Source organism: Fukomys damarensis, unplaced genomic scaffold (assembly GCF_012274545.1).
Source record: "Fukomys damarensis isolate Sample0158 unplaced genomic scaffold, DMR_v1.0_HiC HiC_scaffold_3, whole genome shotgun sequence".
NCBI classification, from domain to species: Eukaryota; Metazoa; Chordata; class Mammalia; order Rodentia; family Bathyergidae; genus Fukomys; species Fukomys damarensis.
The window spans coordinates 47,954,079-47,968,761 of NW_022900915.1; the positions used below are offsets into that span (position 1 = coordinate 47,954,079).

General features: G+C 50.2%; 1 protein-coding gene across 1 annotated transcript in view; it reads right to left on the bottom strand.

The window, feature by feature from the left end:
• Positions 1-6,297: 6,297 nt before the first annotated feature.
• The window catches only part of Jmjd4 (jumonji domain containing 4), a 17,182-nt gene continuing 8,796 nt past the window's right edge, over positions 6,298-14,683 (bottom strand). Inside the window, exons 5-10 of the mRNA XM_033766031.1 lie at positions 14,452-14,680; positions 13,643-13,808; positions 11,628-11,762; positions 11,271-11,502; positions 10,823-10,969; positions 6,298-10,630 (exon numbers count right to left, since the gene is read on the bottom strand). Of these exons, the coding sequence (XP_033621922.1) occupies positions 10,331-10,630; positions 10,823-10,969; positions 11,271-11,502; positions 11,628-11,762; positions 13,643-13,808; positions 14,452-14,680 (1,209 nt within the window). The 3' untranslated portion in view covers positions 6,298-10,330. The remainder of the gene's footprint in view (positions 10,631-10,822; positions 10,970-11,270; positions 11,503-11,627; positions 11,763-13,642; positions 13,809-14,451; positions 14,681-14,683) is intronic.

The following is a 14,683-nucleotide window of genomic DNA, read 5'->3' on the forward strand; positions in this document are numbered from 1 at the left end:
GATAATGGCTAGACAAACAAGTTTTCAAGAAATACCAAAGAGTCGTAAATAACTAAAAAGAAAATGCACAGAGGAGGAAAAAACAGGCACCACTCGAGATAGATTGTGACATGCAGATCTCACCCCTCGAGAGACTGGAAAGTACTGGGGACCTCTAAGATGTGATCGGAAGCCTCTGCAGTAGGATCCAGTCTCCTGCCCAGTGTATGTGATGCAGGCCTGAGGGAAAAGAAAACCTAGAGGACAGAAATAAGAGAGACAGAAAGTGGGGCGCCAGGATGGCCAATGCTGGTACAACCAACAACAGCCCTGGCCAGTCCAGACCACTGAGTTTCATTGGTAATTAACTGGGGTAAAGGCGAGCTACGTGCAAGGGCAGAACTACATGTAAGGATGCGTGGTTGTATGGTTTCTATGGAAATTAATGGAAGCTTGTGAAAAAGAAGACAAAGGGCTGAGGATGTAACTCAGTGGTGCTGCACCTGTCTTGCAAGTGCAAGGTCCTGAGTTCAATCCCTGATATCAAAAGAAAGAAAGGAAAGAAAAGACAAAGCATTCTTGAATTAAGAACAGAATAGACAAAATATATGGTTGTAATTAGAACACTGTCCTTCTAGTAAGAAGGTTTTAGGTGTGGGAACAGAATTTGGGTGTGGGTTACTCTGACCTCAACACATAGGCTTCAGCCAGACTCACTTCTATAAACAAGCCACTTGCAGGATTGAGTCTGCACAGATAGTACAGCTTACAGCCTGCTTTGGGCATAATCAATATTGCGATCCCCTGCAGGGAAGAGAATCTTGTGAATTAGGGGGAAAAAGCTTGCTGCTTCACACACAAAATGTGCCTGTCTCTTTCTTACACAGCTACCCACCTTGCATGGTCATGACTAAACTTTGCCCTCCTATTGTGCTTTAGCCTCTCAGTTCATTCTTTGGGCCTTTCAACAGTGATTTTCTTTTCTCAAGTGGCAGGCAACAGGCCTTGTTTAGCTGGGTAGGAGACGACTCCAGCTCCTAAGAGTCTCATGTCCCAGCAGGCACTCGGAAATAGGGACTGACCACTTGTGGCCGGCTGAACCCTGAGCAGGAATCCACAGACATCCCAGCAACTGCCAGGGACACTTTTGTACCCAGGACCCTCCCTCCTTTCCTGTTCACAGCATCATCTACCTGTAAATGCTATCACTGATAAAAGGCCAAAGGTTGTTCGGGGAACTGACTGGCTCCACCTGATTCCCTGCTGGCACATGCATCCAGGAACTTGCTGTCACCTCCACTCAAACCTTCTTTCAGGTCACTGGGCCGGGCCACTGGAGAGAGAGGCCCAGCTCCTGGCTGTAACAGTATTTACTAATAGTCAGGGAGTAGAGAAAAGTGAAGCGTTTGCTGGTTCACCACGAGAGAGCAGTGGGTACTGTGGGGCCCTGCCTGGTGTGAAAAGAGAGTCAGAGGTAGGAACAATTTGGAGGCATTGTTTTTTCACTTTAGAGTACACATTTGTTTTGGTTTGGTTCTCTATAACCACCTTCATCGTGTTAGAAGCTGCACACTAACTTGTCAGGTTGCAGCTAGGATTCTACAATGAGGGTCTCCTGTGGTCTTCAACACTGGAATGTAAGGGAGGGAAAGGCGCCCCCTTAAGGCCCAATGGAGCACTGAGTGTGGCCAGGGAGCTCCTTGTTTGGAACAGGACCATACCTGAGAGAGCATATTCAGATGGAGGTTAAATCCATCTCACAGAGACACTAGGCCTCATCCCTCCTTTTCCTTATTTTTTGGTTTCCTATGGGCTCGTTTTGGGATTTATGCCACATAGTTCAGGCCTTGAGCTGTTCTGATGCTTTCTCGTGGGCCAAGGTGAAGTTTAAGGTCCTTTAACTGTCTGACGGAAAGTTTGCATTAAGAGAATTCAAGAGGCCAGAGATACAGGAGTGCAATTAGAGAGCAGTTGTGATTTCTCAGGAATGAGAGTGCTTGTATAGCCAGGCATGGTGGCACATACCTGTAATTCCAGCACTGGGGGAGCTGAGGCAGGAGTATTGCGAGGAGTTTGAGGCCAGCCTGAACTACAATAGTGAGTTGAAAGCCAGCCTGAACTACATAGTGAGATCCTGTCTCAAAAGTAAAATAAAATAAAATAAAATAAAGAGAAAGTGCCTGTGCTACTTCATAGCTCCCAATTTCCTGTGATTTACAAAAGGGTCATTTTATTGTGATACCACATGGCCTCTATATCTGAAAATGCACTCTGAACCCTTGCAACTGTCCATATGAAGATTCTTTTGGTGGGGGGTGAGTGAGGGTCTTGCTCTGTAGCCCAGCCTGGCCTCAAACTCCTACCTCAGCTTCCCAAGTGCTTGGATTATAGGCATGTGCCACCACTCCTGCTTTAAGATTCTTTGCATTATAGTGGCTTAAGATTTGATTTTGTTTTTGAGATAGGGTCTTGCTATGCCATTCAGACTGGACTTGAGCTCACTACACAGCCTAGGATGGCCTCAAACTCATGGTGATCGTCCTGCTTCAGCTTCCTCTTTGCAGTAATTTTGGCAAGGATATTATCCATAGCTTCTTTGCTTGTGTTACCACGGGTTATGGGGCCTGGGATGTGTGGGTAAGGGAAAGGGGATCCAGATGTTCGTTTCTGTTAACCTTGCAAGAACTTGTGGTTAGGACAGGGAGGGACATCTGGCCCTGGCCAATAGAATAGAAACACACCTGCATTTGCGCAATGCTAACCAATCAAGTACTGACCCGTCTAGAAAGCCCCTAGATCTGCTTCTTTGCCGATAAAAAGCCTGTTTGAAATCGGGTTCGGGGCTCTCGGTTCGGAACCATTGCGTTGGTGAGGTCCGGGAGTCCAGGCTCGAGCTTGCAATGAACTCCTCGTGTGATTGCATCAGACTCGACTCCGCGGTGGTCTGGTCTTTGGGGATCTCGCGATCTGGGCACAACAACATTACTAGAACCTCTGCATCTAGTCCTAGTCTCCTGAAAGCCACGACAGCACAAGGTGAAATAATTAATATGTAGAGACAGAAATAAGACGTAGAAGAGAAGCTGAGCTTTTGTCCCACCAATGCCACTTTGGGTGGCAAAGACCCCGACCTGGAGCTTGCCACACCTTTATTCAGAACATCAGCAAAAGTAGCAAATGACTAAGAGGGCCTGGTGATGATTCTATACCAATGAGGAACTATACAGATGAAGATGTGGTTCCTCCCAGGATGTCTCTGGCTGGTGTAATCTTGTCCTGGAGCATCACAGCATCACCAGACCAATGAGGTCTTAGCTGTGACCAGCGGTGAAGATGCAGTTATGTCTTGACATGCCGTAGCTGGCCTGTAAACAGGAGACCTAGGCCCTAATCATGATTTAATTTTGAAATGATTTTTCCCAAAATCATATAGAATGGCTCCCAACAGGGAGGGGCTCCTATTTTTTTTCTAATCATTCATCTCTTGGCTTCCTTTTATTGAAAAATGATACATAAAAGCCACAGTCTAAGAGCTAGAGATCTTTGTTGATTCTGGGATGTCACTGTTACTGGGTCCTCTCAGAAAACAGAGCTTGGAAATGTGCATGTGAATGCAGATGCAGGTGTGCACACTATCACTTTTCCTGACCATCCATCTCTGGAAACATGTTAAAAATATACAGGTTCATACCTACATTCCTAACTACAATCCAGCAGAACAGGGTTCATTTCAGCACTGTTTATTTGTGACTTTTCTCAGCTACAGTGCAATTATCTATAATACATCCATTAACATGTAGAGTAGCCTCATAATTGAGCTCACTGTGTTGTTTGGGCTGGCCTGGAACTCACACCAATCCTCCTACCTCAGCCTCCCAAGTGCTGGGACTACAGGTGTGTGCCACCACACCGGACACTAAGCTGTATTACACCATCACCGTAGCTTGTATTAGACTTGGGATTCCAGGTTGTGATGCCTGTCCCCTGCTTTGCCCTTGTTGCCCAGAGCTGCTTTTGCTATTCTAGATTTCTTCTGGTTTCATATGATGTTTAGGATGTCTTTCTCTAGTTCTGTAAGAACTACTGGTATTTTGATTGGGACTCCATTAAATCTGTGTAACAGTTATGGAAGTATGGCCATTTTTGCTACAGACATTTCTCATTTAACAACAGGATTTTGTTCCTGCAACTAAGTCATTACAAGAATTGGTCACTGAATGAGGAAATTGTATATAGTATATATATTATAATAGTCAAAACAAAGAAATGGTCAAAGGAAACTCCAACTTGATGACTTTGCTTTTATTTGCATAACTCTTACAAACATAAAACTATAGTACTGATGTACTGAATGACAACAACAAAAGACACTGAGACTCTGTAAACAAGATGTACAGGACCCTACCAAACAAGAAAGAGCAGTTGTAAGTCAGAGCGGTGGGTCGTAAGTCTTAATGGTTGTTAAGGGTAGATTATTAGACAAGTATTGTCTAATAAACCTGTATTGTTAAAATGGCCATACTACCCACAGTGAGACACAGGTTTAGTGCGAGTCAGGCATGGTGGTTGCTCTTCTATAATCTCAGCATAGGGAGGTTGAGGCAGGAGTATTGCTCCAAGTTTCTGAGGTCAGCCTCAGGCTATCAAGAGCCTATCTCAAAAACAAACAAAAGCAAAACAAAAAAATCAAAGAAACAAAAACAAATGCACAGATTCAGTGCAATCCCCATCAAAATACCAGTGACATTCTTCACAGAACTAGGCAAAAAAATCCTAAAATTTATTTAAAAGCATCCAAGATCCACAATAGCCAAACAATACTGAGCAAAATGAGCAACACTAGAGATTCATAATATGCAGCCTTAAATCATACCTCACCGTCCCGGCAACAAAAATAGCATCATGCTGGTGAGAAGCTGACATGTAGACCAATGGAATGGCATACAGTGCAGAAACAAACCCACAGGGCAACAGCCAGCTGATCCGTGACAGAGGAGCCAAATCATGCTGGAGAGAAGGCACTATTTTACAAATAGTGCTGGGGAAACCCCATTTCTGTAGGCAGAAGACTAAAGTAGAACCCTACATCTCACTCTATATAAGAATCAACTCAATTTTTGCCAACTGTTGTGGTTCACACCTGTAATTCCAGCTCTTGGGAGGTTGAAGCAAGAGGATTACCACAAGTTTGAGGCCCGCCTGGGCCATATAGTGAGTTCAAGGCCAGCCTGAACTACACAGAGATCCGGGCTAAAAAAAATAGTCAATTCAATTTTGCAAAAAGGGAAGGGAACTAAGAGGTGGAAGGAGGGAGATGGGAAGAAATAAAATGTGTTATGTGTACGAACTTCCCACAATGAATAAAATTATGTACGGCAAATGTACTAATAAATATTTTAAAAATCAATTCAAAGATCAAAGAACCAGATATAAGACCTGAAACTTTGTATTACTACAGGAAAATGGGAAACAATTGAAGTCAGGCACGAGAAAAGACTTGCGGATAGAGCCCCAATGCCACAAGAAATAACAGCAATCATCAACAAAGGGAATCACATCAAGTTAGAAAGGTGCAGTCCAACATAGGAGACAACTAACAATGTGAAAAGACAGCCTACATAATGGGAAAAAAGCCTTTTTCAGCTACATTTCTTACAGGATTAACACTCGGAACATTATAAGAACTCAAACTTTTTTTCATATACTTTGGGGGTATTCTGCTATGTATATATATATTTTTCAGTAAGTATATTGCTACTTTTTAGGTATACAGTAGTTACATTCATCATTGGGATCTTGTACCTTTACATGGTGTATCTTGGTTCTTATTTTTTCCCCATTCCCTTGTCCTCCTTTCACCCCTCTCCACCCTTCTCTATTTACAGACTTTATTTCCATTTCTTTCCTTATTTTTTCTTTTCTCTTCTTTTCTTTCCTCTCCCCTTCCCACTTCCCCTACTCCTTTAGCCCTTTTCTTATTTTACATTATCAATTATACAATTTGAGCCTTATTTACACTTTGTTTTTCACACCAGATAAATTATTCAGTATTTTCACGTGTCCTATTTATTTCACTTGAGTATGGCCTTAATATGCATCCATTTTCCTATGAATGACTCTAGTTTCTCATTCTTTATGGCTGAGTAGTACTCCATTTTATAGAAAAACCACATCTTTATCCAGTGTCCACCTCATGGGCAATTGGGTTGTGGTTTTAGCTATTACAAACTGTGCCGCTATAAACATGGGTGCAAATATAACATTGTGATATGATGCTTTTAATTCTTTCGGGAAGATATCCAGCAGAGGGATAACTGGGTCAAATGGGACCTCTAATCCTAGTTTTTTGAGATATCACCATATTGATTTCCACAGTGGTAGGCACATGTATATTTGTATTGGTTTGTTTACTGGTGGATTGACTCTTTACTATAAAATGTCACTGCCTCTGATTACTTTTTGTATTTTAAAATCCATTTGGTCTGGGATGTCCACTGTCACCACTTTTGTTCAGAATAGTCCTGAAAATATTAGCCAGCACATTCAGGAAATAAAGGAGTACATATAACAAAGCAAGAAGTCAAATTGTCATTATTTGCAGATGCCCCCATCTTACATTTACAAGACTCTGAGAGGGGCAGGGCTCATTGGAGTCTGCACCCTGCCCTCTGCAGGACACTTCCTTTCTAGGCCAGGAGCTGCGACGGACCCAGCAGCACTGAACTTCAGGAGGGAGACCAAGTCACCTAGGCATTTCAGCCTTTCCTGGCTCATGAACCAAAATATCGTTCCTCCCATGAATGCTTCCAAGTGTTTGGATAGCCTGCCCCTGCCAGAAGGACTCACAGGGTGGGAGGATTCAGTTGATGGCCTCATAATTAACATGAATACCAACCAGAACAAAATTCTCCAAAAATGATACAGAGGACCCTTGACTTACGAACTCAATTTGTCCCAAGGGCTTGTCGCAACTTAAGTTGGACAAATGAAGGCTAAGGCTCCTCTACACAGTCTTCAAAGTCTCTCTCCTGTGTACAGGCAGATGTGTGTCCTTAGAGATATTGGCCCAGGATTTCTCAATGAATCCTACATAAGAAAGGATGTTGTAATGTCCCTTACAAAACTGTTCTAAGTTAAATCTGTATCTGAGACTTTGGTCATAAGTTAAAACTAAAATTCGGTCATAACTCAGTTGTTTCTGTCAGGCCAGTTATAACTTGAGGGTCCTTACTTGGGAATGGCAAAGTGTCAGTCATAACAGAAGATGTGCACCATAGTAAACTAAGGGTATATTTGTTAAGGTTTAGATCTAGTATGTCCCAAAATGTCTCATCTGTTCAGAGGTGGGGCTTCTGGAGTGACAATATCATAGGGTACTATAGCGACCTGCCCTAGGCTGGAGGTAGGTCACAAGGGCATGGCCTGAGTTTATCTTTTTCGTGGCTCCTCCCTCCTCTCTCTTCTTCTTGGCCACCCATAGTGTGTGCAGTTTTCCTCCACCAGACCCTTCCACCATCCACTCCTGCCTGGAGGACATCGTGGCCTTGACTTTTCAACAATGTTGAAACTGTTAAAATTTTGGTGATTCTTAGAGATGGACTAAATGCATTTTGTACAATGAGATGGTCAAGACTCCTTTTGGAGGTCAGGGACAGAACATTATGGATTAAATTGAGAGTGTTCTCCAAATGCCTGGGTTTAGAGGTGGAGCTTTTTGGAAGGTGATTCGATCATAGGACCATTGTATTTACTTACTGTTAGGAGGTGGGTTACTCAGGGTGGTTTGGAAGGATTTATCTCCCTCCTTGGTCCTCCCTGCTTTCTGGCTGCCATGAAGTGACCTGTCCTTCACCAGACCCTCCCACTATTCCTTCCTCCCTTGGAGCCAGCTGGCTCTGGAACAAATCCTGTAAAATGAACCTCTTCTTTTTAAAATCGTGGTTGTCAAGTATTGTGTCTGTAACAAGGAAAGTGACAAAGACAGTATCCAAGGGTGTGGAGGCAGCAAGAAATTTTCAAAGGCAAAATTACATATTTTGAAGCTGTAAGGATCAGTAATAAGGTGAGTCCAGTCCATGGGCACAGGCCCTCACAATAGTCTTTTCCACAGCAAAATGTGGTAGTCTTGGCAGAAGCAGTGGCCCTGGCACTGACAGTAGCTGTCCTGTGGCCATGTGTGAGATCCCTTCCTTTACAGCCACCAGGCTTGGTTTATTTGTATGTTAGGAACCAGTGAACGTGATTTTGCTCATTCACAACAGCTTTACACCCTAGACTGATCTCTGTGCAGGTGTCTGTGTGGTGGCTGCTGCCCTGCTTACCGTGATCCTGGGTGCTGGCTTCTTCTAGCCCTTGCCAGCCTGAGGTCAAGGGAGTAAGTGGAGCTGTCCCACTGAGACACGTATGTCTCCAAACAGGGAGCTGTGACACCTCCTCAGGCCAGGGTCTCAGAGGTAGGACTATGTGGCACGGGTCTATATCCTGACCTCAGTGAGCATCATCTTCTTCCCTCTCTACCTGAGAATGTTTGGTGGAGTCACTGGGTCAGGGCTCTTGGGACAGGCCCTGAAACAGGAAGTGCTACCATTATTGGGCCACAAATGACCTCAAAGTACTGTAAGTTTTACTTTTAATACCGAAGGCCCTTTTCTCCTGGGCACACATCCCACCTGTGGCTTATGGGACTGAGCTCCAGCAGCTCCTTGGCAACGCCAACACGTGCAGGAGACACCTGCTACCTGTGGATAATCAGGGCCAACAGGCAAGTTGGTACAGTCCCTGGTGCCCACCTTCCTGGCTTGCCTGCACCTCCTTTTCTCCTCACATACCAACTGTGGTCACTGCCCGGTCCATGCAGGACGTACTGCTCACCCTGAGCTGAGACTTAGGCATGAAGCACAGCACTCCCAACCTTAGTGGCTCCTCTCAAACTATGTCCCCAGGAGGACCATACACAGAGGGCCACCAGAGCAATGAAGAGCACTTCCCAGGGCCGGGCCCTGGGCCACAGCTCCTTCTTCCTCCCCAGTAAGCACTAGCCTTGGCCACTGAGGGTACAGCAAAGCATCTTTCCATTGGCAGGAAGGCCCACAATTCCAACCAGATGACTCCATCCTTGGACCTGGGCTACAGGGGTGCCCATCTCTCTCTGGCAGCTGGGATAATGCAGCCGGGGCACATTCATTGGGCAAGTTTGTGAGGCACCCACTGCACAGCCACTTTCCCAGGCACCTAGCACAATTTATTGGACAGAACAAGTCCCTGACCTCCTGGGCTTCCACTCTAGCCAGGGGTCAGGCAGTCCCACAGGACATCACAGCAGGACAGTCCAGGCCTGTGAGGTTGCCACCTTCCTGCTGATGGGACCCCTCAAGTGACATGGGCTCCAGGTCACGAGGGACTGGGCAGACCCATGACTCTCACTGGAGAACAGGGTCCCAGGTGCCCCAGAGTGGGGCTCAGAATGCACCCCACCTCAACCCTCTGTGCGCACTCTTGCCTGCCCTCAGGGCCAAGGTCAGGGCAAGCAAGCAGCCACCTCACATGGGCCTTGCGCCTCTGCCCTCAGATGCACCTGCCATTAACGGGGTGTGAGGGGTAGAGACTGGTGAGGACAGGGCGACACATAGGAACCAGAGGCATGGGGTACCACGGTGCGCTGTGGGTGGGCTGGGAACAGCTAGTTTCATTTCCAGAGCACCAGTGTGCAAGGAGAACAGCTACATGCACTCATGGCTGCCAGGACCATGGGACAGACCAGTCCCATGCTTGGCCTCTGGACAAAGCAGGACCCAGAGCCCAGGCTTCTGCGCCGCTCCCACCCCAGGCACCTGACTGGGCCAGTACCTGAGCTTCTCAGCTGCCCACACTGTGCCTGCTGGTGTGGGGGAACACTGCCCAGCTCAGCAAGCCCACTTCACTTGCACAAGGTGCCCAACTCCTCCAGTGGGAGCTGAGGTCCCCGAGGCAGAGCACAGGGCACTGGCAACATGTATGTCTGTAACCCAGAGACAGGCCCAGCCACACGGGGACCCCAGGACAGGCACACTGAACCCCTGCCACTCCAGAGGCTGGGGGAGGCTAGGGAGCTGAGGAAGCGCAGCTCGTCACACTCACTGCAGGCCAGAGGGGCAGACACCTTGTGACCCAGGTGCTTGTCAGTAGCTGAGCTCACACCCCGGCTGGACCTTCCCGAGGATCCCCAGCTTGGACCCCACGAAAGAGGCCTGGAGGGACACACCGGGAGGATTGCTCTGCTCTGTTCGCCAGGGGCCCGTCCAGCCACAGGGTGAGGACTGCCTTTATTTTAAAAAGACCCTGGGTAACGCTGGTACTGCAACCCCCAGTGGCACTAAAGGGCCTTGATGGCCACCAGGGCATCCTCCAGCTGCCTCAGTAGTTCCCAAGGCTGGGGTGAGAATGAGCTGGTGTCCACGCGCTGGAAGTCGGGGTCTGTGACCATAGAGGCCAGCACCTCTGCGAGGCGGCCAATGTCAAATGCAGCCTGCTGGAGGCCCAGCCCCAGGCCTGTGTTGGGCCCTACTTCCCCCTGTTCACCCTGTCTCAGGACAAGGAGCCTCCTCTCTGCGATGACCTTGAGGAAGTGGTAAAATTCTTCAAAGTTGATCCCCGAACAGGATCTCATGATGACCTAGGGCAGAAAGGAGAGGCCGGTGAGCTCCATGGTCACAGCCAGATAGAGCCTCAGGCCTTGAGGACTGAGCTGGGGTACCAAGACAGAAGCACCATGGCCAGGTAAGGACAAAGCACTCTGAGTCTGCGGCCTGGCCCTGGTGTTTGCCCAGTCTCCAGCATGGCCCTTTGTCCAGTCCAATCTACCCACCTGGCAGTGGTGGTGCCAGTCGGGCATGGAGTCCTTCCACTGGCCAACTTCTCGCTGCACAGCCTGGAGCTCCTGTTGCAGGAAGTGCCACATGTTGGCCAGGTTGCAGCCGTTGACCCAGTTGTGGTTGATGGAGATGGTGTCATCCTGCAGGGCATGGCTCAGGTGGCCCACAAGCCTGCAACAGGGGCACTGCCCACCCAGGGAGCCAGCTCCATGTGGCCCCTATGCCAGGCCCTGTGCCCTGCACTGCAGTGTGGGAACATGCAGGCTTAGCCTGCTGTAGCTGGGAAAGGCCGCTCCTGCCAGCCCAACGGGATGAGGGCTCAGGGTGGGGACTCTCTCCACATGGGCTTGGGGCAGGGACAGGGCAGGGTGAGGGCAGGGAGGTCACCAGGTAGGAGGGGAGGCTGCAGGCAGAGGGTGGGGCCACGCATGCCCACATTACCAGGTTGTGCACTTGGTGGTGCCAGCCACTGGGCACAAACAGCATTTCCCCAGCCTCCTGCATGACCTCCAGTGGTGGGCTGCTGTGCAGGTGGGCAGGGTGCAGGCGGGTGTCTGTGAGTGCGGGGGAGGTCACGTCGTAGGGCAGGGTGCCGTGGCTGTCCCGCAGGGCCTCCTCCTGCCCCGGGGGGAACAGCAGCCACTTCTTCCTCCCACAGATGTTGACCGACCAGCTATAGGAGCGGAAGATGTCTGCGTGGAACGGGGACCTGTTTGAGAGCTTCCAGTTTGTGCTCTGTGGGGCTCAGTACAGAGCCCTGCTTCTACTGGGGAGGCCTCCCACCCGGCCCTCACCTACCAGGTGCCCCTGGGCCCTGCATAAACAAAGCGGTAATCGTCCACACCCAGGGCATCCCAGAACTCATTCAGCCAGTCGGAGGAGAAGTATGCGGGCAGGGTGAACACATCCTCCAGGTCTTCTGCAGGGGAGTCCCTGTGGAGCACATGGCTGCAGCAGAGGCCACCCCACACCACCCAATGGCATCTCGCCCCAGAGGAGCTGCCTGACACCCTGGCCACCTGTGCCAAATGCCCTCAAATCACTGAGCCTGGAGTTCGAAGCAAGAAGAAACTTTAGGGTGACCTGGGACCCACATTACCCACTACAGAGGCAGGGCCACACCCCCCAGCCTCCAAGACCTGACTGCTGGGCATCATCACAGCCTTCACGCCAGATTCTGAACTGTGGGCCTCCATCCCTGATGAACTCACCCCTCCCTAGTGGGCTTGATGCTGCAGAGCCAGGCTGAGGGCTGCCTGTGTTCCCGCTGGACCCCATCAATGGGCTCTAAGACAGACAGCCCCTGGCACAACTCAACCACCTGATTCATGCACGCTGACTCCTCATCAGAGAGGATGACAAAGAGGAATCCCTCACAGCAACAAGCCACTCACAGGTCCCAAGACACTGCAAGGGTCCCTTTGCCTTCTGTGCCACTCGGAGCACTGGCGAGCTTCTACTCATCCATTAAAAACCCTGCCCCTGTGGTCTCCATGCCTTCCTTTGCTAATGAGTCTTTCAAGGCTGTCCAGTAAGATGCGGGACATAGCCAGAAACTGAGTTTCAAACACAATGAGCAATTTTGTAGCATAATTACCCTCCATACAATGGGAAATACTCCGCTAAAGAAACAAAAACCACACTCACTATGCCTCTAAACCCCCAAAGCACATCGCACAATAGTGTCTGGGTCTGCTGGAGGCTGCCTGACCTGAACCAACTCTGTGCCCAGCAAGCAGCTGTGTTCGGGATAAATGGGGGGAATCTAGCTCATGACCCCGATTTGGCTGTGGGAATCAGAGGGGCCTGAGTTCTGTGTCCTGCCTGTATCCTTTGTGCACAAATGATGCAATAACTGGATGGCTTCCTGGTTCAGGTGTTACCGTGTCCCCCACGCTGTGCACTGCTGGGGGTCTGCACTCACAAAAGGCACTCATAGTGCTGGTGGAAGCAATCCCGGGGCACCTGGGAGTAGGGAGGGTGCACTTGCTCCAACAGGCATCCTGTGGGCTGGGCCTAGGGGTTGACAAAGCTCCTGACAGGAAGAACAGATAACCGAGATCAGCATGGGCTTCCAACCTAACATATATGTGTTGAAAACACTTCGGGTAAAAAAGCATTAGAATAGTGTGTGCTTTGCACTAGTAAGGCCCTGGGTTCAACTTCCAGCACCAAAAGAAAAAGCAGCCCACCTGACTGGTAGACCACTGTGGTTTAGCAAGAGAGCACGCTGCACAGCCACAGCTGCTTCCTGTTGGCATGGTGCAGCTGACTGGGAACCATGGCTCATGATCACTGCTCAGCATCATGGGATGCTAGCGTGAGAAGAGTAATATTCAGTCTGTGCCTCCTACTGAAGGGACAGCACCTGGGTGCCAGAACGAAGTCAGAAACTCCTGAGCTGAGCCATCCTGAGTCAGAAGCTACACAGAGGGTGGGGGTGAATGAGGAGGCATCGAGGGCCTCCTTAGACTTCCAAGGTAGGCAAGAACTTGACTGTGCTATTCAGCTATGTGCTGGACAGAGCGCCCAGCAGGAGCAGGACACTGGGAGGATGCAGTGCAGCCCAGTCACCAGAGGGACAGGGCAGACCAGGACACAGGGCTGAGAAAGGAAGCTGGGAAAATGCCAGACAGAGCAGGTGCAAGCCCACAGCCACCTCTGCACACACAAGGCCCAGGCCCCTTGGGCAGCACAGTGAGGGGCGCACCTTGTGGATGAGCCACCATGGCCACACTGCAGCACAGACTGGAGCTCCTCTGCCCACCCACACCTTGCGAGAGCCAGGCTCACGGCTCTAAGCGGGCCCTCACCTGCACAGGTGCCAGTCCTTGAGGTAGAGGCAGCCCCGTGGGGAGGAGTCGCCACACTGGATGTACTCCTGCCAGTAGGCGATGTAGTCCCGCAGGGGCATGAGCTCCTTGGGGTTCGAGTTGTATTCCTGGACCCCACAGTTGGCCACAGGTACCACCACATCTCCTGCAGTGAGGGATACGGCTGAGCCTCTATACTCCTCCGTCCACCAGCCATAGTGAGCCCCTACCAGGCTGGACACTTCTTCCTCCTATGCTTCATGAGGCCTTGCCACGATCCATGGCTCTGGATTGTCCCTGGGGTTCATCCTGGCTGCCCTGGAATTTGGAGCTTGATCCTCACCCTCCTGACCTGAGGGTACTGAACCCTCCGTGTTACCCGGCTGCTCCCGGGGCATCTAATCCTCTGTGTCATCTAACACTCTGTCCCTTGCTGTCCTAAGGGGACTTACCATCTGCACCCCTAGCTATCCCTGGCCACTAGCCCTCCGTGTCCCCCGTGTCCCTGGCTCTCCGGGGGTGCCGGCCCTCCATGTCCCTGCCATCCCTGGGGTACTGACCCTCTGTGTTCCCACTGTCCCGGGGTACTGATCCTGTGTCCCCGCTATTCCAGGATCTGGCCCTCGCATCCCCACTGTCCAGGGTACTCTGATCTTGCTGTCCTTGGTGCTGGTCTCCATGTCTCCACTGTCCCTGGAACTGATTCCGCATCCCCGCTGTCCGGGGTACCGATCCTGTGCCCCTCGCTGTCCCGGTGGCACTGGACCTCCGCGCCCCGCTGCCCTTCCCCTCTGGCCCTGCCTCCTCACCATACTTGCTTAGCAGGTACTTGAAGTCCGGCTTGCCCTCGGGCGTCACCCAGCGCCGCCGGCTGCCCCAGGACGCGGTGAAGGCGCTGGAGAACACGCAGGGCAGATTGGGTAGCAGGAAGCCGGTTACGAAGTCGGCGTAAGAGAAAGCGCAGGGGTCCGGGATGAAAGCGACGCCTAGCGGCGCCAGCCCGCCGGCTTGGATCCGGCCCCCCACGGCCCGGAAGTGCTG